General features: G+C 38.5%; 1 protein-coding gene across 1 annotated transcript; it reads left to right on the top strand.

Moving 5' to 3' along the window:
* Positions 1-274: 274 nt before the first annotated feature.
* On the top strand, positions 275-24,229 carry LOC124721450 (zinc finger CCHC domain-containing protein 10-like). Its single transcript, XM_047246431.1, has 3 exons — positions 275-495; positions 8,411-8,575; positions 22,243-24,229. Exons 1-3 carry the CDS (start codon positions 452-454, stop codon positions 22,808-22,810), a joined length of 777 nt encoding a protein of 258 aa, XP_047102387.1. The 5' UTR covers positions 275-451; the 3' UTR covers positions 22,811-24,229.
* The last annotated feature ends 1,974 nt before the right edge of the window (positions 24,230-26,203 follow it).

Genomic DNA, 26,203 nt, shown 5'->3' with positions numbered 1-26,203 from the left:
ATGACACACATAACAAGATAACATTTTTTCTTCGTAACACGTACTGTTTAGGGCATACATTCATATGTTATCAGATCAAAATTATTGTAATCAGATTACAAAACACAGTTGCCTTCTAAAAATTTATTTATTAATGAAGCTCTTTAGTTGAGGTACAATGTACAATTTACAATGTTGGGCTTGGTTTATCTTTGATAAGATATTTGGCGGTCCGGGTATGACGTCATTAAATTTAACTAACGTGGTTGGTCAGTTTAGATTACAGCATTGAGGCGCCATATTGGATAGCGCGGCGTCGGAACTGTTGTTAACTTTTTGTTTGTTTGTTTATTTTAGTGCTAGAGGTAGTCATGCAGAGAAGCGTAGAAATTAGGTTTCAAAGTGCGCCCGTAATTCGTGTTGGGGCTGCTGTTTCAGAATGAGGAGTTGATTGATTGCCATTATAACAGAAATGTCACCAATTACTGAAGCACAAAAAATTCAGCAGCGGAAAGAGTAAGTGATAAGATTTTACAGATTCGGTTTTTCACTTCTGCCAACGTTGCCCCGGAAAGAAAAAGATAATGTGTACTTTGTTTGATCTGAACAGACGTGGAACAACTCAGTTTCGTCTCTGATGTTATCATTATGTAAATTTATAGCTACCTGTATATTCATGTATTTCCGGTATATTCACGGAGTGAGCAATATGCTTTTAAGCTTTATTTGGACGTATTCCACTGGCGCGTTGCAGCTTATAGTTGTGAGGCAGCAGAAGTTTGCTCTTTAAGAAGGGACAGTGTGTAGACGATTTACTATTAAATTTTAGACACACATTTCAAGCGTTTACAAGTATTTCATTTCCTAGGTAGTGATAAGTCACTGATACAATCGAAACTTGAAGTAGCATCAGGTTCAGTTACCGTACAACAAATTAGATCAGGCATTTAATTTCTTTCTGAATAATGATGAAGGTAGATTCTTTAAAGTAATGTTGAAACGATCTCAACCCCATGTTAGCACCGATTGATTCAATACTTCTTTTTTTTTCCAGTGCAGCCTTTTGTTCTCTTCTCGTGTATTTTCATTTGATGCCACTTTCTGCACTATTTATGAATGTGGTTGAGTTGTTTTGTTACTGCAGCGTCTTGTAATTGTCATAGTCTGCATATACCTCGTAGGAAACTTTCAGCTATGTATGAGAAATGTAAATGCATTATCAAGCTATCTGTCAGACAAAAAGAAAGTTAGGACTTCGTGGAAATTTCGGTTAGAGTACATCATGTTCATGAACTTTTCGTTCTGTAGATGGCACAGTAACTAGAGCATTCAGGAAGTAGATGATGTCAGAAAAAAATTATACACAGTAAATATTTACATTTAAAAACAAATATGTTAATGTATCTTCCACAGATTCCAAGTGATGCGAACAAAAAAATCTTAAACACAGTTTCATTTAAAAGGTAGTAATTATCTTGTCACAAAACATGGAAATGTTTAATACACTGACGTGCATATGATAATGCTGAGGTTATTTTAGCCATGTGGTATCAAATAGGAAGTCAGATTGTACTTGGTGTAATACTCTCATTATTTGATACTATTAGTAGCACATACACATCAATTGGTTCTTCTAAGAAATTCATTAATGGAATAGTAGGAGCTGGCCACTGATATATCCTTTAGGCTGTTAAACTTAACTTTATTAGTAGTTTAACTTCTAATGGCTGCCGGCAAGTTATTGAAAATGTGTGTTCCTGAATAATTGATACCTTTCCAGATAAAACTAATTAGCTTTAAATCTTTGTGGAGATTATTATTGTTGTTATTATGTCTAGTATTGATTCCCTGAACTGAGCTGTTGGTTTGAAAAAGGCATACATTTTTAATGATAAATTACATCAAGGAATAAATATGTTGGAAAGGAGTAGTTACCATCACTAGTTTCCTAAACAGGCCTCTGCAGGAGGGGCTTGGGAAAACTTAAACTTGGCTTGGTGAATTACCCCAAAAATTAATCCTGTGTGACATTACAGAATGAAAGTAAACATTGTATGTTAGTTTATCATTATTTGACTGTTTCGGTCTGATTTCAGCTGTAAATTTTTCAGCTTGTGTGCAACAGGATACCAGGACAGTAGTTGGTAATATTTTTATAGACAGTGCTGAAACAATTAATGTGCACCCAGTTAGTGGACCACCTAATTATGATGCACAGTAATTGTTAATGAACAACAGCGTAGCAACTTACAGCTCTGAGGCATATTCATTCAAAGTAGTAGGGCCTATTAATGAGGAGAGGGTACAAGGTTTTGCCAAGATGTTAAGAGGTAGTATGGGATGAGGTAGATACAGGAAGAGGTGCTAACTTTAAATTAAATTCATTCGATTGTAAATTTGCCTGTATTTAAAAACTACTTTTCTAAACAGTTAACCAAAAAGTCCATTAAAATAAAGTAAGCCATTGTTAACTAAAAGGATTAAAATTTCATGTAAGAGAAAAGGGGAAATTTATGTAGATGCCAGAATAAGTCAAGATTGGATGTTACTTGCATTCTGCAAAAAGCACTATAATATTTGCAGGGAAGTCGTCAAAAATGCACAGAAGTATCCATGTTTGGCAGAAATTAATAATGCAGATAATAAGATAGAAACTGTAGCCTGTGAGATATTGTGAAACGGGAGACAAGTACAACCAGTTAGTGTACAAGATACCACAACAATTAAACTTAATGACAGTGTTGTGATTGATAATTCACTGGTTGGAAGTAAACTCGTACAAGTACCTGGGTGTAATACTTAGTAGGGAGACCAAACACATAGGCTCAGTCGTGGGTAAAACAGGTAACAACTTCAGTTTATTGGTAGAATGCAGTGGGTCTACGAAGGAGATTGCTTACAGGTCACTCTTGTGATCCATCATTGAATATTGCTGAAGTGTGTGGGACTCGTACCAAATAGGACTAGCAGGGTATATTGAACATCTTCAGAGAAAGGCAGCACAAATGTTGCAAGTTTGTTTGACCCATAGGAGAGTATCACAGAGATGGTGAAGGAACTCAGCTGACAGGCTCTTGGGAAGGTTGATGGGAACTATCCTGAGAAACACTACTACCAAAGTTACAGGAACTGGCCTTAAATGATGACTGGTAATATACTACAACTATCTACATATTGTTCCCATTGGCATTGTGAAAACAAGATTAAATTAAATACAGCATGCACAAAGGCTTCCCATGCTCCATATGTGAATAGAGTGACAAACCTGATAACAGGTACAGTGGGATATACCCTCTGCCATGCACTTCACAGTGGTTCACACGGTGTAGCTATGAATGTGTAGATTTTTAACAATCACTTTCTACACAGTCCAGTGACATTAATGTGAGCACTGCCTATGTTCAATGTCAAATTGCAAATAACCACTCACTGATGGCAGGGGCAGCACTAGCAGTGGAGTGTATACAGAGGGTGTCGAGGGAGGGGGGGGGGGGGGAGTTGCAGACAGCTGTCCAGTCATCATCTTAATGCAGAAATGGAGCAATTTATCAGATATCCGAAAGGGCATGATCATTGGCTTTTTTCCCATGCAGTGGGCCCGGGTGGGATTCCCGGCCGGATTGGATATTTTCTCCGCCTGTGGACTGGGTGTTGTGTTGTCCTCATCATCATTGACACACAAGTTGCCCAATGTGGCGTCACGTGAAATAAGACTTGCAACATCACGTCCGAACTTCCCCGGATGGGGCCTCCCGGCCAACAATGCCATATGATCATTTCATTTCATTTTTTCATTGGCTTTTGGACGGAGAATAAAGCATTCCTGAAACAGGTAAGTTTGTAAACTGTCTGCATGCCACTGTGGTTAAGATATGCCATGCATGGCAAAATCGTGCTATCCAAAACTGGCACCAAGAGAATTGTGGTGCACCACAGTCCATAGCTGACGGGAGAACGAAGGCTGCGGAGATATGTATAGGCAAATAGGGGTGCAACTGTTGAGCAACTGACCGCCTATTATGATCGATGGGGTACTACCAACAGTGTCTCCTCAGCGACTGTTCAACGAGTGTTGCTGTGTATGGGCCTCTGTAACATTCGCCTGGCTCTTGCACCTGTGCTGGCCACTGTTCATTGGCGACAAAGGCTGGAATTGTCATGTGACTACTGCAACTGGGTGCCAACTAAGTGGTGACAGGTGGCCTTTTCAGATGAATGACATTTTATGCTCGATTGACTAGATGGCCATTGGTGTGTGTGGCATGAAACATCTGAAAGCAAACACCCTGCAAATAGGAGGGAGCGTTATGGCATGGGGAATGTTTTCGTGTCATTCGCGGGATACTCTTGTCATTCTAGAAGGTACAGTGGATCAACACAACTCTGCAGCTATCCTTGGGGACCATGTCCACCTCTGCATGCAATTTGTTTTTCCTCTTCACTGTGGCATCTATCTATCAGCACTACAACACGATGTGTCACACAGCTTGCAACATACATATGTGTTTCAAAGAGCACCAGGATGAGTTTACCTTGCTCCTGTGGCTATGAGACTTCCTGGCTTTAAATCTGTGGGACCACCTCAATCAGTGTGTTCGCACCATGGATCCTCAACCATGTAACCTACCACAGCATGGCTCCAAATCCGTCTCGGTAACTTCCAGAACCTCATTGAATCTATTCCTGCATGTCTCACAGTGGTCTGAGCTGCAGAAGGTGATTACTCAGGCTTTTGACAGGTGGTCCACATTTATGCGTCTGGACAGTGTAAATGTAGCAGTAAAAATAAAATTACTTGGTTCAGTTGAAGAAGAAGAGAATATATTAAAAACCTCATTCCACAAAACTTTAAGCAAGTAGAAGTAGCACAAACATCCTTCACTGAAATTAATGGGAATTAGAAAAACAAAAGCCCTTATGGTGTTGATGGAATTTCAAACAAAATTCTGAAAAATTGTTTTAACTTGATGAGTAATGTATCACTGACATGGAGTGTTTTTCCAGACAGATTAAAATGTGCAATAGTTAAGCTTCTTTATAAGAAATGTCAGAAGAAAGACGTACATAATTATTGCTCTTTTTTGTATTGACATCTTTTTCCTAAATATTCAGAAAAATAATGCATTCAAGAATAGTTTCACATTTCAGCAGAAACAATTTACTTAGCATATCACAGGGACTGATGACCATAGCTGTTTAGTCCCGCTTAAACATCCCAACAACCACCACCTTAGCATATCACATTTTGGATTCCAGACAAGTTTCTTGACTGAGAATGACATTTCTACATTTACTCACCCAATATTACAAGCCTTAAATAATGAAATATCACCAGTTGGTATTTTTAGTGATTTTTCCATGTGTTTGACTGTGCAGATTATGTTGCATCAGTTTTTTTGAACTGATGGCTTTACACACAACTGTTTTGAATCATACCTAGGGAACGGAAGGTTGTTCTGAATAATTCCAACTGTGTTGAAAGGAGAAAAAAATTAGTAATGGGAAAAGTCGCGTCTAGTGTAGCAGGGGATACAACCCGTCGGCTTTGGACAATGACGTCACAAGTCGCCAGAGAGCAGTTTACCATTTTCGCTTTTGCTGTTATGTTTCAGTTTCGTTTTTTTTACTGATTGCTTAATAAAGTGGATCTGTTTATTCTATCTCGTGAGATTTTTTTTTAAAAAAGCCAAAAAACACTTATCAGCTACTGAAGGGAGCTACCACACTAAGAAGAATCGCTTCTCGTTTTGCGACTTGTGACGTCATTGTCCAAAGCCGACGGGTTGTATCCCCTGCTGCACTAGTCCCGAAAAATCATGCGGTCCTACAAGGTTCAATTTTGGGTCTATTCCTTGTCCTTATATACATGAATGAATGACCTTCCACTTATCACTCACAACCAGAATTGGTGTTTTGTAGACATTATTGATGTTATAATAAATCTTGTTAGAGAGAAAGGTGCAGAAGAGATTGTTAATGATTTTTTTTTTTTTTCAAAGAATTATTAAATGGTATACAACACGTAGTCATACCGACAGTTGATATAGCACATGAGCACGAGTCAGTAAGTAGGAGAGAAGGCTCCAAATTTTTAGGTGTATGTATTGATAAAAACTTGATCTGGAAGAAGCACGTAAGTCAGCTGCTTCTCCTATAATTGCTACTCTTGGAAACAGATGAATCAATATCCAGGAATATTTTGCATATTGCCACTCAGTGATGTCTTATGGGATAGTTTTTTGGGCTAACTCACTACTCAGGAAGGAAGTACTGATTGCACAGAAATTACCAGTAAGAATAAAGTGTGTTTACCTCTGGTCAACATTTAGTTCAGCATTTTAACTGCACCTTCACAGTATCTACATTCACTAATGAAATTCATCACAAATAACCTGCGACACTAGAGGAAAGTATAACCATTATTACCCCATCATGAAAAGGGTTTGGTTAAAATCAACAGTCAAGATCACAGTATTTGTTTATTTACCAGTTTCGGCTTATGTTAAAGCCATTTTCAGAATTTTTGGCCATGGTGGATCCTCAGTTTTCTCACGCTGCCATGATCATACAGTACGATAATACGGTACGATCATGGTATCACGAGAAAACCGAGGAGCTGCCAGTGCCAGCCATAGGGGGCCATAAATTCTGAAGATTGCTTTAATATGAGCTGAAACCAGTAAATAAACAAATATAGTTGAGATATAGACTGTTGATTTTAACCTAAATGTAGAATCAGGTCGCTGCACTCCATAGACAATGTTGTCTAAACATACGAGCATTATGAAAAAGAGCCAGTGGCTCAGAAAAGAGTTCAATATACAGCAACAAGAATATTTGATCGTTTGCCAAACAACTTAAAATGTTTGACATGTAGCAAAGCAAGTTTCATATCCAATGTAAATTATTTCTCGTGGACAACTCCTTTTATTCCACAGAAGAATTATTATTTAAAAACTGGTAGCCTGTTAAAAAGAGCCATCGTTTTTTAAGTGTAGTTGTATAAGTAGGACTAAAAATATCTTAACACTAACCAGGTATACACATCCTGTAAACTGACTCATTCCACATAATTTCAATTAAAGGATGGTCAAAATTATGTATGAAACATGTAACTAACAATATTGTATTACAACAATTACTCAGGCAAACTGTATATTTTTTGTGTTTCTCAGCCTCTTAATGGTGATATGTTTTGCTAAATACTGAGACACTGCCTTTATATAATGATCCAGTCTTCCTTATTTTGTGATCCATGTAGGTTACATTGAACTGCTTGAATTATTCCTTCCATGAGGCCATGGTCCATACTATCCATTCCATCATGTGCAAAAGATTGGTAGTTTTATGTCAGTAATGACCTCAGTGTGTACTGTGTAAATCTAAGTGGTAAGGGAAAGAGAATTGCAATGAGAATCTAATCTGAGCCTCATAATTAATTTAGAAGGGTAAATGATAATGCCTCTGTGCATGAGCACTTTCAAAGTTGCGGCATAATATTTAGTATTTTGAGGAATAATAAATGTTTGCCTATGTGGTCAACCACTGAAACGAAAGTTGGAATGTGATATTGTTGACTGGAAGACCCAAGGTGTATGCATCTGCATTCTGCTGCAAAAGTGCAATTGTTATGTTTCTTTGTTTACTTTGGTACGTTTACATCAAAGATGAAAGCTTAGTATCTTAAATGTGAAAGTTTAGTGGAGATGGCTGTGACATACATGCTGTATTGTATGTTTCATGATCACGAGAAAGGAGGATTAGACTGAGATTTTGTATTATCAAATGAATTCTAATTTAATAAATGATTCACCACTAGAGCCTTCTTACTCTTACTCCATAGCATGTTGTGCAGGATTTGAATGTAACTCAGAACTTTGGTATTCAGCCTGGTGCAAATAACTTTACCACACACTTTTCTGCAGTAAAAGCTAATAATTTATGTAGATCTGATACCATTTAGTGGCATCTTAGATGCTTGGCCAGTAGTGAGAAGTGTAATCGAAATATGACCAGCAGAGTAGTAGTTACGGCACTTGTGCAGTCTTAGAGTTAAATAGCACACAGTCATTCATTTTCATGGAGTAGCTTATCTAATTATGAATCATGTGTTAGGTGTTTGAAATTCAGTTTGGGTCTGTGTTACATACATTACTGTTGTAGTATGAAGTGAAATGAGCATGTCATGTTATATAAGAAATTGTTGTGGTGTTAAGAATGTAGGAGATGTGATACGGACTTAAGAATAAGAAAGACAACCATCAAATATACTCCTTCTGAGAAGCTTGGAAATAAACATACAAATTACTCATTCATGTAACATTCAGTTTGAGGAACTGGAACATTTTATGCGGATAAGTTGACGTAAAAAAGGTAGAGTTGCAGACACATTGAAGCTATTTGTAAATGGAATATTTAATTACATTTTCAGTTCTGCAGCTTATCCCCAGGGAGTGAGGTGTCAAAAATGCCTCGAGTATGGCCACTGGACATACGAATGTAAGGGCAAACGCAAGTACCTCCACAGATCATCGAGAACAGCAGTGTTAAGAAAAAGACTTAAAGAAAAGACTGAAAATGCTGAAACAAATTCAGAGTAAGTTGGCTTAATCCTATTTCTGTATATTTTAAGCTCTTAAACCCAGTGAACAGTTATATTAATATTACTTATTACAAGGTATGTAATATCTTTGCATTTTTTGCCTAACTTGTCTTTTTTATTGTTTTAATTCCAGTTGGTAATTTAAAATAAAATGTTCCTTGCCATCCTCATCTATGTATCTCAGTCTCAACTGTCCTGATGGTCTTCTTCCTTTTGTAGGGACTTAGTGTATCTTCCTTGTGATCTCATTTTACACAGAATTTTCTTCCTGAATATTGTGAGGGCTTCTTCCTTTTTTTCTGTCAGTATCCATCTTTCTTGTGCATGTGTTAGACCTGGTTCTATAAGTGACTTATAGATGCATATTGTGATTTTCTTATAATTATTTCTCCTATTTAAGAAGTTTGACAGGGTATAACAGGTTTATTGCACTTTGAATCTGAATTTCATCCTTGACTTGGTTTGTTGTGTTTGAGGTGGTTGCCACATGTTGAAATGTGTGTATTACATTTGGGTACATTGCTGGCCCAGATCTTGGGGGGGGGGCAACCTGGTGTATCTGGCCCAGGTGGCAATTTCATGGGACGTCAAATTCATATTCTGCGAGGAAAAAACCTTGTTTCACAAGGTGCACAGCATCCAACAATAATTCGTCTTTGATTATTCATATGGTTTTGAAACTCATCACTGTTGCTTGTTGAACACATTCTAAGTTGATTTCTGAATGAATCATAAGTTGATTTTTGAATGCATACATAATGTATGGGATGTCTCAGCCAGGGGAATCCCCGTTGCTTCAAGAAATATAAAACTTTTCCGCAGATGGAAGGGGATGGAAATAAATGAGATGAGCCATATATACCCAAACGGGTGAAAGCCAGTCACTGTTTGTTTATGTGGTTGATTGGGTGTGCAAATTATTAGTGAAATCCATAGATTCAGACTACCAGAGTGGAAATAAACGGCTAATAGGAATAACAGGTAATATATATATATATATATATATAGAAAGATGATGAAACTTACCAAACAAAAGCGCTGGCACGTCGATAGACACACAAACAAACACAAACATACACACAAAATTCTAGCTTTCGCAACCAATGGTTGCCTCGTCAGGAAAGAGGGAAGGAGAAGGAAAGACAAAAGGATATGGGTTTTAAGGGAGAGGGTAAGGAGTCATTCCAATCCCGGGAGCGGAAAGACTTACCTTAGGGGGAAAAAAGGACAGGTATACACTCGCACACACACACATATCCATCCACACTGTGTATGTGTGGATGGATATGTGTGTGTGTGTGTGCGAGTGTATACCTGTCCTTTTTTCCCCCTAAGGTAAGTCTTTCCGCTCCCGGGATTGGAATGACTCCTTACCCTCTCCCTTAAAACCCATATCCTTTTGTCTTTCCTTCTCCTTCCCTCTTTCCTGACGAGGCAACCATTGGTTGCGAAAGCTAGAATTTTGTGTGTATGTTTGTGTTTGTTTGTGTGTCTATCGACCTGCCAGCGCTTTTGTTTGGTAAGTTTCATCATCTTTCTTTTTAGATATATTTTTCCCACGTGGAATGTTTCCCTCTATTATATTCATATATATATATATATAATTTTCTGTCAAAATTTCATTTCCTTGGATACATCAAGAAAATTATAGACACACACACACACACACACACACACACACACACACACACACACACAGTCCATGGTTAGCAGCCACTTAAGTTCAATTCGTGGCATAGCTCGGAAAACACATTTTACGATCACATAATAACGCCTAACCGGAGAACAAATGCGGGATAACTAAACTACTGAATTTTGCAGGGTTAGTGTGGTTAACTTGAGAATAAGTTTTGACAATGGCAGAAATAGTTACAGAATGACAAGATTGTTAGAATGAGTGAGGAGAAGAAATGGGGACATCACACAAATTATGTGGAAGAATATGACGATTCCAGATGCATATAAAAGTTTTATACTATTATTTTTTGATCTCATGCTAGAGAAACTGGAGCATATGAATAAAGTGTGAAACTTTCTCCTGATAAAAAACTTTTTACTTGTAGTAGGCCTAATAGACATTTCATATTGGTACTTCATGAATTATATTGCTGCAGACGAAGCTGAGTAGCACAGTCACCGTGGTGTAGTGGTTATGATACTAGACTGTTGCATTTTTGTTTTAATTTTTATATTCGGTTCGAGTACATTCTAGAAGCATCCACAGATGTCAAGAATCATTGTACTGGAATGTCCTGTAACTGTACATGTACCGTATGTGTTGTGGCCGGAGGCAGTTCACTCTGCGCTCTTGTATGTGCAAGTGCTGAATAAACCTTCGTTAAGTGAAGTAGGTGTTTGTCATTCATCTAATTACATCTTTTTCTATGTGATATTATTCTGGTGGAGATGCTGGGTATTGGAACTTGTGATAGCGCTAATTATCGACGACACAGTGGCTCCCATCAGGCCACGACAGAGCCACCGTTCACGTGGTGAGAAACTAGAGTTTGAGCCATATTCAACAGGTCACAATCTGTCGGAGACAGAAGAAGAAGGGGATGTTACAATGACAGTAACTGTGTGCCACCACATGAGACATCCTTCCGAGTTCTCTGGTGACAGTGGCCAAGATCCAAACAAGTGCCTGAACATATATGAGCGTATACCCAAATTTAACAAATGGGATGACACCGTGTGTTTGGCTAGCGTATTTTTCTACTTGGAGGGCACTGCCAAGCAATGGTATGAGAGCAACGAGGACAAGTTCACAAGCTGGGAAGTATTCCAGGCGGAACTGCGCAAGTATTTCGGTGACACACAGCGACGGAAGTGCAAGGCTGAAAATAAATTAAAGTACAGGGCATAGCATCCTGGAGAAACTACAGCATCCTACATTCAAGATGTCTTGGAGCTGTGTAAAACATTTTATCCTAGAATGAATGAGGACGATAAGGTTGCACATCTCATGAAGGGTGTTGCTGACGACCTATATCAAGCCCTACTCCTGAAGGAGGTTTTGCCGGCTGACGACTTAATATAATGGTGCCAGTATATCGAGACAATGTATCAAAAAAGAATTACACACAAGAAGTTTGAACGGCTTCCAAACATCGTATCGATGTCTGTGATGGAGGAAGGAACTGATTTCACAAGTGTTCTTCGTCAGATAGTGAGAGAGGAAGTTCAGAAGGCACTTGGATTGCACGGTGAGCAAAAAACTGAGACGCTTCAAGACGTCATAAGGGAGGAAGTGGAACAGACATTGAACCCAATATCTCATCCTTCATTACCCTTTAAAATGGTGAAAAAGTCGAGACCCAGGTGAAGTTACATTCCTACAATGCCACATGAGGAACCTGTTTGAGCACCAAGGAAGACTGATGTCTGGAGGACCCAGGATAACCAACCAGTATGTTTCCACTGCAGATGACTGAGACATGTGATGCGCTAGTGTCAAGAAAGGTGGCGGATATTTGATGACGCCCGCACCAGAAGACAGCCGATTTCAGCTGACGCCAACTTCGGGACGACGAAGATGAACAAGAAGATGTGGGTGCAGGACGACATAGGTCACCATCGCCACAAGCTAGATGCTGGAGAGGACGCTTCGCAACACGCCGATCCAGGTCTCCATCCCCGTTTTGAAGCTCCAGCTGATCACCTAGCTGCTGCAACCTGGAAAACTAAAGGGTGTGACCTCCCTCGAAGGTGAGGCCGCCGAAGAGAAAAATCCTCCGCCATCAATCACTACAAAAATGATAGTAAACTACATCGATATCCTCATGGATGGCCGACCAGCCCAAGCTCTTGTGGACTCTGGAGTGTCATATTCAGTCATTTTGGAGAAGTACGGTCGCCAGTTGCAGAAAACTGTATTCGGCGACAACAAAACATCTCTGCTGAAGGTGGCTGATGGGAAATATGTGAAACCTACAGGAAGATGTGTCATTCGTGTGGGTGTAAGTGGCCATACACATCCCTTAGAATTCATTATCTTACATGAGTGTAGTCATGGCGTCATTCTCAGATGGGTGTTTTTGAAAGCTCCTCAGGCAATTATAGATTGCGGTCACTCGAAGATTATGCTAGACGAGACGAGATACTGTGGACAGGAAGATGCGCATCCGAGTGTGTGGAGACTGTGTGCTGGATGAAGTGGTCATTCTTGCAGTCAGCACTAGAAAGGTAACTGTCATGTCTCATGCCATGCATCAAACCATGGATCTTGTAGGGGAATGTAAGAGAAGCATACCATTGAAGAATAACTTGGTCATCCCAGCCTCTGTTGTTTTGTTTAAGAACAGACTCAGTGAATTGTGGATAGTTAACTGTTGCTGAGAACTTCAGATCCTTCCAATTCGTATGTGCGTAGTAAACGCTGAGCCATTAATTTCCAAACAGCTGAGCATCATAGAAACCTCCCCTGCCGAGTCTGTAGGCGAAATTGGTGTTACCACTATGAGACAAGATCTTCTAGTTCGGCTATCACCGGATCTCACTAAGGATAACAGAAGAAGCTAGTTGCCATTCTTCAAGAGTTCTCTGAATGCTTCAATCCACAGGTGAAGAACAAATTAGACAATTCGACGGTGAAGCACTGGATTAGCACTGGAGACTATCATCGAGTAAGCCAGAGAGCATACCGTGTGTCAGCAACTTAATGTCGAATAATTCACGGCGAGGTACAGAAAATGATGGAGAATGATGTCATTCAGCTTTCACAGAGCCCATAGTAGTCACCAGGGGTTCTTGTCAAGAAGAAGGATGGCAGTTGGCGCTTTTGTGTTGATTACAGGAAGCTTAAGATAACTAAAAAGGACATTTACCCACTTCCACGAATTGACGATAATGCTAGATTGTCTGAAGGAGGCTAAGTTTTTCTCAACCATTGACTTGTACCCGGGATACTGGAAAATCGAGGAAGATGAGGCTGGTCGTGAGAAAACTGCATTCATCACCCCTGAGGGCCTGTATGAGTTTAAGGTAATGCCGTTTGGTGTGTGTAATGCACCAGCAACTTTTGAACGGATGATGGATAATCTTCTAAGTCACCTGAAGTGGACGATGTGTCTTTGTTATTTAGATGACATTATATTGTTCTCAGAGACGTTTGATGAACACTTGAAAAGACTGGGGGCCATTCTTAAGTGTCTCCAACAAGGTGGACTGAAACTTAATGCAAGAAAGTGTCTTTTTGGAGCAAAAGAAATCAAAATACTTGGACACTTTGTGTCAAACGAAGGTGTGCGCCCATGCCCAGAAAAGGTGAGCTCTATAATGGAATTTCCTATTCCTAAAAGTATTAGAGATGTGAGAAGCTTCCTTGGATTATATTCTTATTACCATCATTTTATCAAAGACTTTTGTATGAAAGCCAGGCCATTCCAAGAGTTGTTAAAAGCCGATGCTAAACTTCTCTGAGGTGGTGCTCAACAAGATTCTTTCAATGTGCTGCGAAAAGCTGTGACAACTGACCCTGTACTTGGTCTGTATGATGAGAGAACACCTACAGAACTACACACAGATGCCAGTGGGCATGGGATCGGTGCTGTTCTGGTGCAAATTTCAGATGTAAAAGAGAAGGTTATAGCCTATGCTTCTCGGACACTTACAAAAGCCGAGAGAAACTACTCAACTACAGATAGAGCACGTCTTGATCTGGGCCATGTGCAAATTTCAACAGTATCTCAATGGAAGGCCATTCACAGTTTTTACAGGCCATCATTCACTTTGTTGGTTGACAGGTTTTAAGTATCCAACAGGATGACTTGCCAGGTGGGCACTACGTCTTCAAGAGGACATTACCATGGTGTACAAAAGTAGAAGAAAACACCAAGCTGCCGACTGTCTCTCAGGAAACCCTGTGCAAGACCATCAAGACTTTGATGAAGATAGTGACTGCCTCGCTGCACGCCAGGCTCTCTCTGCTGAGCAGGAGGAGGATGCCAAGATCTCAAATTATGCTTGCCTTAAATCTGTCAAGAGGATGTGATAGTACAATTTAAGGTAGTTAATGGATTACTTTACAAGAAAAACTTCGATCCGTTTGGAAAGAGGTGGCTACCAGTGATTCCTAAACACATGCACTTAGATGTTCTACAGAAATTCCGTGACACACCTGAGGCCAGACACTTAGGATTTATTAAGACATACAGTAGAATCCACAAGAGATTTTTGTGGCCAGATTTATTTAGGAGTGTATGTCACTATGTGTCGCACTGTCTAGAGTACCAGAGGAGAAAGGCAGTTCTTCAGAAACCACCTGGCCGGCTCGTACCAGATCCACCGTCTGAAACGCCTTTCCAGTGTGTTGGGATTGACCTCCTCAGACGATTTCCAACGTCTGCTAGTGGCAATAGCTGGATTATTGGTTGCACTGATTATCTGACATGCTATGCCATTACAAAAACCGTGAAAACAGCTTAAGCATTCGAGGTAGCCAAATTCATCGTGGAAGATATTAAAACACGGTGCCCCAAGGTCGTTAATTACGGATCGAGGAAAAGTTTTTCAATTGAATCTTGTGACTACCTGCCATCCACAAACTAACGGGCATACTGAACACCTTTATAAGACCTTGGCCGACATGCTTTCAATGTTCGTCAGTGTTGAGCAAAGCAACTGGGATGAGGTGCTACCTTTCATGACGTTTGCCTACAACACCGCCAAACAAGACACCACAGGATTTACACCATTTTTCTGGTACATGGGTGTGAGGCGACTACGACAATGGACACTGTGTTTCCGTTACATCCTGATGACTTGGATGATGACTACATCGGCCAGAGACAGCTTTTTCAGTATTAGACAATGACATTTTGATTTTTCCTGTAGCAAAACATATGATGAACTTTGGGGTGATAGATTCTGCCTCAGAAAGGAAAGCATGCCACATAAAGCTGTAGCAAGATAGAGAGAAAAAATGTTGGGACCTAAGGATTGAAGAAATGTGTATTGTCTTGCTTGTCTCTGGCCTTGACTGGTGTTACTTTTCGTGTATTTAATTTTATGTCACACATAAGAGAAAGTCACTAGCTAATAGGTAACAGAGAGTGCAGATTTTCTAAAGAGTTGTTACTCTCCTAATTACAAACAATCCCGCCCAGTATAAATTGAGATTTTTTAAGGGGAGTGGGGGAAGTTAAATTGGCCACCTGGGAGCAGGGGAGGCACCATAGAACATTTTAATTTCCACTGTCCTGAGTATGGATTTTATGGTTTCCATTACAAAATTACGTGTTTGAATTCCACAGAGCGAAATACAGTGACGTGCAATAGAAGAATACTGTGTGAAGAGGCATGGCACTGCACTTTGGCACACTTAAAGACTAAATAACATGTCTTGCAGTTCCTTGAACATATATGCTTTATATGTGAAACTCTTCAGAAAGATGTGTGCTACTAAAGGAAATTATTAATGAAAAATCTATTTTATTTTTTATGTTCTGTCTCAAATGCTTTTGAGTGGGGGAAGTGGGGGGGGGGGGGGGGAGGAGGAGGGCGCACACGCCACTACTAAGTTTTTGCCCGGTTCAGAAATATTGTAGATCTGGGGCTGATACATTGACATATTTTAATGTGTTATGTATGCTGGTATGAAGACCAAACTTGCATATAGGTTGTACGTTTTTTCATTTTACGTTACATCTGTAATAATTGTGCCTGTACATACTGTGGTTAAGCTGAACTCTACTTAGGAGTACCACAAAATGTTGGTTTTTACACTGCAATGCAGCGTGCTACAATATATGACATGATCTAGTATGAAAATACACGAGGGCCTGAAATTTGTCAATAATTAATAATGAGATAAAGTGATGTTGATTATAAAAGAGAACAGGCTACATAGGAAAATGATATGTTTTTAAGAAATTTTAAGTGACTTGTGTTTGCTGGTATTATAAAATAATGTTATGTATTATAAAATAATACAAAAGTTCCATCCAGGGATTTTGGCATGATTATTCAAATTATTTGCACTGCAGATTGTTACTTCTTTTATCATGGTACTTTCCCAGTAAACTTTATATCTTACCCTACATTCTGCATAAATTTTATTGATCTAAACAGTTGTACCCGTACTCGCTTCTCTTTTGAAGATCTTTCCTCCACAATTGTCTCTTGTAGGTGATTCTGGAGATGTTCCAATCCTTAAATGCAGATTTTCTCATTTTGGCAGAGGCTCATTATAATGTAAATCAGAAGAATTTCCCTTACCAGAGATCCTAAAATTGTTACCTATAGTTCATTCTGACTCATTTCCTCGAATTGCAATTTGTCACGTAATTTTCTCAGTGACCTATATGGGTAAAGAGTTTCTCTCAATGGTCTTCGAAACTTAATCATCATTGTGGGAGTAATTGCTTGTTATGTTCAAAATCAGTTGTTGGCCTATTATTGGCGTACATGCATAAGTAATTTTGAAGACACGCAAATTGTGGATTTGCTTTTGTTTCAAGAGGTTACGTTGAAGCATTGTGGTAGGACATGTAGAAGTGACCTGGCATATAATGTTTTTAGCTGTATGTGGCAGTAAAAGTCTAGATCAGGACCAGTGGCATACTTACATTTTTCATGCAGCAATGTTGTCAGTACTCACTTTAACCACGATGGCACTGAGAAGGGATGTATTAACTGCTGGTTCTAAGCAGCCGATGGGAGGGTAGCAGATGGACATCTTTCAAAGCAAGAGACAAAGGAATATTGTCACATTCTCATGTTGGTGTTGCACCTCGTAATTTGTGACATTCAGGGGGGGGGGGGGGGGGACAGTCAAATATTTGTAACAGCGGTGAAGAAAAGCATGATTTCAATTATGGGGAAGAAATTCATTGCCTTTTTTCTCACCTGTCATTGGTTGCATGAAAGGATCATCCGTCTCACTACACAAAACTGACACATTGCCAACATATGAGCAGTAGAGAAACAGTCGTGGTTGACGCTGACCCTGATCTGGACTTAAGCCCATTCTGGCTGTTCATAGATAACACCGTTGTTTATTCAGAAGTAATTTGACACAGTTTCTCGCAAGCAGCTTAACTATATGTGTAGATTCATCAGAATGACTATCACAGTATACAGGGTGATTCTTATTAACATTTAAAAACATCTGAAGTGGCTTAGACACCGCTGCAACAAGTAATTTGATAGGAGACGCATGAGGCCACAAATGCATGGAAGTACCCGAAAAGTGGATGACAAGGGGTGAGCATGTGATATCACCAGATGATGTACTTTGCCGCACTTACAGTGGTTGGGCTTGTCGATCCTACACTTGCCGGTAGGGGGCAGTACTAAACGTTGCAGCACAATGGTGCAAATTTTGAACACCTTTTGTACATGTGATCTGTTGGAAATGTAGAAGTTTCATAATTACTGTCCTCATTGTAAACAATCAAAAGCTGTTCTTATTTAGTGTTTCTTTCCTTTTGTCCCTTCTTTTTTTGTTTACAGACATTATTTAGTAAAGAAAACATAGGTCATTTGCTGGTAATGACGAAATTCAGAAGCTTATATTCATTTACTTGTGGTGCAATATGATAGGTTTTTCTTTCACCGTACTTTGCAATAAACTAGCGGAGACGGTGAGACTGCTAAATAAAATATAAATCTTACCACAACGTATGGAAATAACTGTTTAATGCAGTGAAAAAGTCCTGCCCGCCAGATGCAAGTCTCGAACCCTGGGCCATACACGCTAGATTCGGGCACACAGGCCCAGAGCCACACTGACGTGAATACTTAGGTTGGGATGATCAGGTGCAACAGATTGAGAGACTCAAACGTGCGCCAATGTACTTGATCGGAAGATGTCACAAGTTCAATATTTTTCATTCGCTTTTGGGGTATTCCCCGACATTTTCAGTCCCACGTCTTATATTAAATTATCTCCGCATGACCTACTTCTCTTCGGAAATTTTTAAACATTAATAAGAATCACCCTGTATAGTAATTGACAGGACGTCACCTAGTTAAAATGAAGTTACTTCTGACATTCTCCGAGGAAGTGTGACAGGCTCTGTGCTATTGTTGATGATTTAAGGGAGAATCTAAGCAGCCCTGTTAGATCAGTGTGTTTGCAGATGATGCCATTGTTTACCATCTTGCGAAGTAAATTAAACATCAGACACAACAAATAACAAAATGTTACAGATAATTGCATGAAAGTTGATCATTGGCCCTGAACAATAATTCTGTTAAATTTATATTACATAATAATTGGCGAAATTAGAGGTTGTTGAGTCAACTAAATATTTGGGAACCACAACTAGGATTAACTTAGATTAGAATGGTTATGTATATGATTTTGTAGAGAAGGTGGACCAAAGACTGAATTTTATGGACAGAACAATGACCACAGATCTGCTGAAGAAACTACATGCACCATGCTTGTAGAATACTGCTGTGCAATAAGGCATCATTACCAGACACGACTGATATAACACATTGAGAAAGTTCAAAGAAGGGCAGCACATTTTGTTTTATCACAAAATAGGGGAGAGGATGTTACAGGTGTGATAAGAGCTGAGATGACAATCACTAAAACAAAGGTTTTTTTTTCATTTCTTTTCATGAAGTTTCAATCAACAGCTTTCTCCTCCAAATACCAAAATACTTTGTTGCCTATCGTTTATACAGGGTGGAACAGCTATCATGAGAAAACACAAATTGATCTTGCACACCAAAATATTTTGTCGTCTCCCACTTACATAGGGAGGAATGACCACATGAGAAAATAGAAACAGAGTTTATACAGTAAGATTTAGGTGTTCATTTTAGCCACTCAGTATTCGAGAATGAAATTGTGGAGGTTTAGTTTGAAAGTAGTGTCTTGCTGTTGTTAAATGTGAATTGCAAAGTAATGTAGAGGTAGAAATATTCCTGAATGAAGATTCTTTTTAATTCTGAAGGGTTTGAGGTGTTCAGGATGCAATACAACTTGTAAATATGCTGAACTTTTCCATTCCACCATTCCACATCAAATTTAATAAAATAAAAGCAAAAGTAATCCTTGTTATCAGGTTAGGTTAGTTTACAATAATCTTTGCATGAATTTATATTTATCTCAACCCAAATTTGTAGTTGTTATTAACCAACTGTTTAATGGAAGACCTTCAATTTTTAATTAATAATAATCTGTCTTCTGGTGTGTATCATGGAAATGTAGGTACTTCATCTGTGATGGTACTTTTGCTTATTGGAGTTTTAGGTTGCAGCTCACATTTCTTTGCAGCTTTCAACTTTAACCAAAAAGATATGTAAAGTAATTTCATTACATCTATTACGGATGAGAAACTGTGCAACTGTGATTTAAATTGCTGATTAATTTGTCCATAAATATGCAATCAGTTTGGTTTTTGGCAAGCCTAGCTAGTGTTCGAGCCACTGCAGGCTCATCATCAGAGGGAAGTGTTAATGTTCCTGTAACAGCTCCATCTGATGGTGTGCCTCTGTGGCTCAAAAACTAGTTAACGGCACAGAAAATAAATTATATTAAAAATTCAAAAAAGTGACTGGTTGCATGTTTATACCCAAATAAACCACCAAGATATTAAAAGGTTGAGTATTTTTTGTGAGGATTGAGAGTGTATATAATTTGGACTTAGTATCAATGAACAAACTGAAGAGTTGAAAAAGAGTTTGTTCATATAGTCTTTGCCCAAAAAATGTGGGCAGTCTCATACAGATACCTCATTTCTTAAGCCTGTTTCTGACTAACTTGTAAATTACTGGTGAGGTCTTTCCCCCCCTTGTGCTGAAACTGCTCTGGAAGTGTCAATGAACAAACTTCTACTGAACATAATACTGGAAAAGAACTTGCTGTTAGTCAGCTGTATTGGTGTCTTGTTTAGTATACATGTAGATGAAGAAAAAAGCTTGGTAGTCTAATACAGAGACTACTGTCATGAAAGTGACTAGCAAGCATAAGAAATATGTAGAGAACAGGATCAACAAAAACAATGACTTGCAGTTTGCAAGCATAACCTTTATGTTTGAATTAGAATTCCTAGCCTCTTGCAAACCAAGCAAATGCTGACTGGGAGCACAAAACGTGCACTATTGAGTGTGGGCAACATTTATTGTGGTGTGAGGAATCTACCTGTACACTGCCGCCAACCAAAGGACAACGTTTACTTACGAAGAACACAAGAGGCAGCATACATTGCGACCTCACACACACACACACACACACACACACACACACACACCAAATATAACTTACCATCACTTCCACTTTTAATATGCCACAGATGCCAGAATTTTTATAATTAGAACAATGAAATATATAAAATGTTTGACTACATTAATAAAGACATTGGTGCTCATTACACTGCTATAGCATAACATCCAAGAAATTAAAATTTGGAGAGAAATACGTAATTAGAAAAGCATTCATTTGAAAATTGGAGCGGAGCCTGTATTATTCAGTTTACTTAAGAACTGTAATAGCAACAAGCTCTTCCCAGCTTTATCATCATGATAATTTACACGATATAAAATCAAAATTTGTGCTTACCACTGTTAGTGTTTCATTTAGCTCTAAGATTGTGAAGATAGGTCTGCAGGATATGGCAATGCAGGCACATAAAGGGGGAAATACAGTTTCTTTCAGTTGTTTCTGCCTACATGTGGAAAGTCAGTCTACTTGTTCTCTCATTCTTGGGTTAAGGGCTTTCCCCTTCTGTTTTTCCTACTTGTGCACCCACAAAAAGTGTCATATTTTTTGTTGAGAGTACTGAGAGCAGTAGTGGTCAGCCTCGGAATGGGTGCCTTTCCACGGCAGGTGGGCGGGCCACAAGTTGTGCAAGTGGACTAATCCTCTCACAAACCACTGACAAGAATCTTGTGGTAAATACAGTGTACAGTGTGTGATTCCTAAAATTTCTTGCCATATTCTAGACAGTTAGTTTTCATACTATTTATTCTCTACAAGTCGTCAAAGAAACTTGTAAACCAACAAGTGTAAAAATATAAATGATTTTACTAAAATGTTCTGTGGAGGTGGGGGGTGTCATGTTGCTCCCTTGTATCTGTGCCTGACTTTAGGGTTTTCAATAGGTTTTGTGGTTAAAATGGGAGGAAAATTAACTTGCAAAATATATTAAACCATATTAAGTAATAATAAGTAATTTAACCATATTAAGTAATAATATCACACTCAGTGGCACAGGCATTTCCCCCAGAAAGGTGTTACATCATCTAAGGTACACTCACCGACATAATTATAAATGTCCTGAGATTGGTTTCATTAGCAAGAGTGTGGCATGACCTTCACAATCACTAAATGCATTTTCACATAATTATGGCCTGTATTGGGAAAACAGTTAAGGGCCTTTTCCAGTATGAAACAGTTTATTTTTGAAGAAATAATATGAAACACCATTGACCACTATTCAGGACTTAATTGCATGAATCCCTAGAATGTTTTATGTTGTTTAGGATCGATGTTTAGGATCGATATTCATACTGCTTTGTGTAGTTTCTGCATTCTGGAAGTAATAGTAGGCATTTTAGTTAACTGCACTAAGTTTGGTTTTATAGTAACATATTCTTTAGTAGAGGGAACCTTGCGCCAGAATAGATGTTTGCATTGTGTGTCTTTGAAGTGTCTGAATTTTGTTGAATTTTATTTTAACATTGTTGTTTTCTAATTTTTACAGAGAAAATATTCAGAAGAAAGAAGAAAAGGTTCAGAAAAGAAAGAAGAAAAAGGACAAACCTGCTAAACAAGATACCGAAAAATCATCAGAAAGTTCGTCGGAGGAAAATGATTCCAATAGTAGCAGCAGCAGCAGTAGTAGCAGCACTGAGAGGAGCAGCAGCAGCAGCACAAGCAGCAGCAGCAGTAGTAACAGTAGCTCAAGTAGTGACAGTGAGAAGAGCAGTGGGGATAGCAGTAGCGACAGTGACAGTAGTGACTCAGAGGAGAGCGACAGTGGCAGTAGTAGTAGTAGTAGTAGTAGCAGTAGCACCTCCAGTAGCAGTGGCAGCAATAGTGATTCTGACACTGGTGCAGTTTCCTCACAGCAGCCAGCAAATGGCACAGATAATGAATGTCAGAAATCCAAGAAACATCATTCCAAATCAAAAAAATCAGGATCTAAATCCAAGAATGATTCACCAGAATCTAAATCCAAGAACATTTCATCAGAACCTAAATCGAAGAATGTTTTATCTGCAGTGTCCAGTAAAAAATCAGGAGCACACAGATCGAGGAGTGATTCGTGAATATTGCCAAGAACTTATGTGTTTTTCTTTAAAACATGAAAAAAATGATTATTATATATAGAAATGCCGATAAAGCGGCATTAGAGTAAATTACTTTTACACACCGTCCAAATTTCGAGATTTTTACTGAGTCCCATATTTGCTTTAGTATTCAATTGCTCACCAATATTTAACCTGGTGAGAAATTGCTTTTTCAGTGTATGATCTCAGAATCTGACATGAGATTCTGTACATTTCATAAATAATTTCGTTTTGCGGTTAAATGTACAACTCTAGTTTCTGTAGTTGTGTACCACATTGGGCTTCATTTGAATTTGTTCATTCAATACATATAATCAGTTTGTATATGGAATCTAATATCTTTTAAGAGATTCTTGTTTTGAAGTTTGTTTAGAAACTGTTGTAACTTGCTCATAGCTTGAGTTACATCCACATGGGTCAGTGAAGCTGAAATATTTTGGTCATTTAGGGCCAAGTTATTTGCCTGTGTCTCTTTGAGATCCAGATATCTTTGTGTTTCTGTATTACTCATAATTTGACTAAACTGTCTGTGCAGTTATTGCTATTTTTTCAGAATTTGGACAACAAAATTGATTTTTTAATTTGATTAAAATAGCTTTATGTTTGATGATTCAGTCAGTGAACCTGCCACGATAGTGACCATTTCCGGAACAGTGGATATGTGCAAGCCCTGAATCGAGTCCGCTTCACGGATTGAATCGAATCTGCTTCACAGACTGACGATGGGAGCTGGTACGCTGACTAGCCTGGATGTGGTTTTTAGGTGTTTGCCATATCCTCCTAGGTAAATAATGGACTACATCCCACCTCAGATACATGATGAACAAATACTTTGAAAAATGGCATCACATTTCATCATGTGATTACACTAGATACAGACAGATGGGATACATGGATTCCTATGAGGGGGAAGGGCCTGTGTGGGGAAGCTGGCATTAGCTTTCAAATACCTTTGGGTGTGGTGACCCCATCACAATAATAGCCTGTATACAGGTATGGTTGGTCTCTGTGAGAAAATTGAAGTACTGTAGCAGTCCCAGTCCATTATTGATTGGATAAAGGGCATCAGAAAGGATGGAAACATTCAGTGAGTCAAGAGACAGGGCACTTTCTCAAGTGCCACATGCTTGATGCGTTGCCTGTTTTTATAAGTACATGCATAGCCTTGTCAAGCATGGCTGGCTGTGCGGTGGCAATGCTGCGTTCTCTATTGCAAGCTGTCAATTACAAAATTGCTTTATTTGAGGTGTAGCTTTATGATTTACTTTCCATGAAGATATGTCTAATATCTTTTTTTTCTTTTGTGCATTAGGCTTTTTATTAATACAAATGGAGCTGCTCTTTTACTTATGTACCATAGCTGTTGTGACTTTTGAAATACAAAAATTTTCAGTCTCACCAGAGTGTAAACTGTTTCTGTTAATTGTACAAAGAAGAGGTTACACTCTTTTTTTAATCGTTTAACTACGTGAGGAGTAACAGTATTCAAGAATTGGGCCACTTGAACACTTTTTGTAAAGGTGGATGAAGGAATCATCTCAGAGGTTAGAAACCGTAATTTAGGTATATCAGGAAACCTGAGTGAAAATTGCTGTACTGAAATCTTAAATGGCTCCTTATTCTGTCTGGAGCACTGTATCACCACATCGTTCTGTCCACTAAGATAAAAGAATAAATGGAATGATATGTTGTGAAGCGGTATGACTTTAAATTCCACGTTTTTGTACCTGAGTGTGAGATTTATTATACCAAGTCAGTGATGCAAATGATATAGTTGTGAGGCCCACTGTTTGAGTATGTATGAGCACTTTCAACTTATGTCAATGGCCTTCCATATCAGCCTCAGCTGATGCAAGTGTAAATAAAAATAGTGTACCACCTGTGACACTTTTACTATATAATAAAGCTTTCTTTAAAAAAAAAAAATTTCTTAGGATATGATGTATTGTATTCATTTTGCTCCAGGGAATGGAAGGAATGCTCTATATTGAATCATTCTGAGTTAGGAGAATGGCCCTACGTCTTTAGTTTTGGGGAGTGCTCATTTATGTTACATGTTTGAATGCAGTCATCAGCTTTTTTTTCCACCAGACACAAAATGTCTTTGTTTAATGACACTTTTGAGCATTGTATTATTGTATTTAGTACCACACACTTCTGGAATCAATTAATACAGGTTTTTTTAGGTAACCTTATGATGTAAAAAGCTTTCCAGGTTTCCATCTGATTTCCATTCAACTAACACATCTTAAAAGAGCTTCCTTTCTGCTGCATCTCACCTGTAACCTTGGTATTGAAATAACTGTTATTTGTGTGGACTATTAACCACTGAAATACTTCCAGGTCATGAAACCAAATTAAAAACTGCTGCCTACATAATGAATAAAATATGATGGATGCATAAGTGTAGGGGAGCTATATTCTATCTTCTTCTTTATCCACATGTGAGCACGTAACCGTAGATACATTTCAAAAGTCCCTACACTATAAGATCTAGTAATTGTACACAGACCTGTAGAAAACCGTATTTACACTAGTTGTAAAAAAATTATCAAGCTTTTTGTGTTGCAGATATGTGTAACAAACTGAAAACCATTTCTCTGTTACCAGTTACATAATCTTACTTTAATACAGAGAAAAATCACTATTGTTTATTTTGAATCACTTATGCGTATCTTAGATGCAAGAGCTCTTCAGCTGATGAAAGCAGTCAAGTGTTACGAAGGGGCCATCCATGCCCCACCCGCCTCTGATTTCAGTGTTTTTGCACGTTAACGTGTTTGGCTTGGTCAGCATGTTATCGTGTAATTGCAGTAATAAACACACCACTTTGCACTGTATTTATAATCTTAACAGTGAAACTTCGAAGATCAAAACTATAGGCACATAGTGTATGGCAAGAGAAAACTTCTTTGCGACAAGTAAGTTTCTCTTCACTGGTAACAAGTGTGTAATCATCAATAATTATCATTAACTGCATATAATATGTAGTGGCTATGTAAAGTTTTCTTGTTAATTACATGGTGCAGTCACAGCCTTTAACTGCTTAGGAATTCTCTTCAGTGCAAAATATTTTCACTGTGGTAATTTGCTGTGATAATTATATAGTTGAATGGAATAACTCATTTTATCTCTACAAAGTACATTCTAAGTGAGCCATGTCATTTAGTATGGTGTAACTTACATAATCTGCCAATATTTCTCATAAATCTCTCACTGAATTTGAATTTGGGTGGTGCATCACTGTTGTAAAAATTGACAATTCATTACATCTCTTGTCTTTTGTTGCTCATCACTTGGATGTGAACTGCAGAACGTTGGTGTTTTCCTACTTGTAGGGTGTATTGCTTTTCAGCTGGACTGCTGGAACTG

This window comes from Schistocerca piceifrons, chromosome X (genome assembly GCF_021461385.2).
Source record: "Schistocerca piceifrons isolate TAMUIC-IGC-003096 chromosome X, iqSchPice1.1, whole genome shotgun sequence".
Lineage (NCBI taxonomy): Eukaryota > Metazoa > Arthropoda > Insecta > Orthoptera > Acrididae > Schistocerca > Schistocerca piceifrons.
This window is presented reverse-complemented; position numbering and strand designations above follow the sequence as displayed.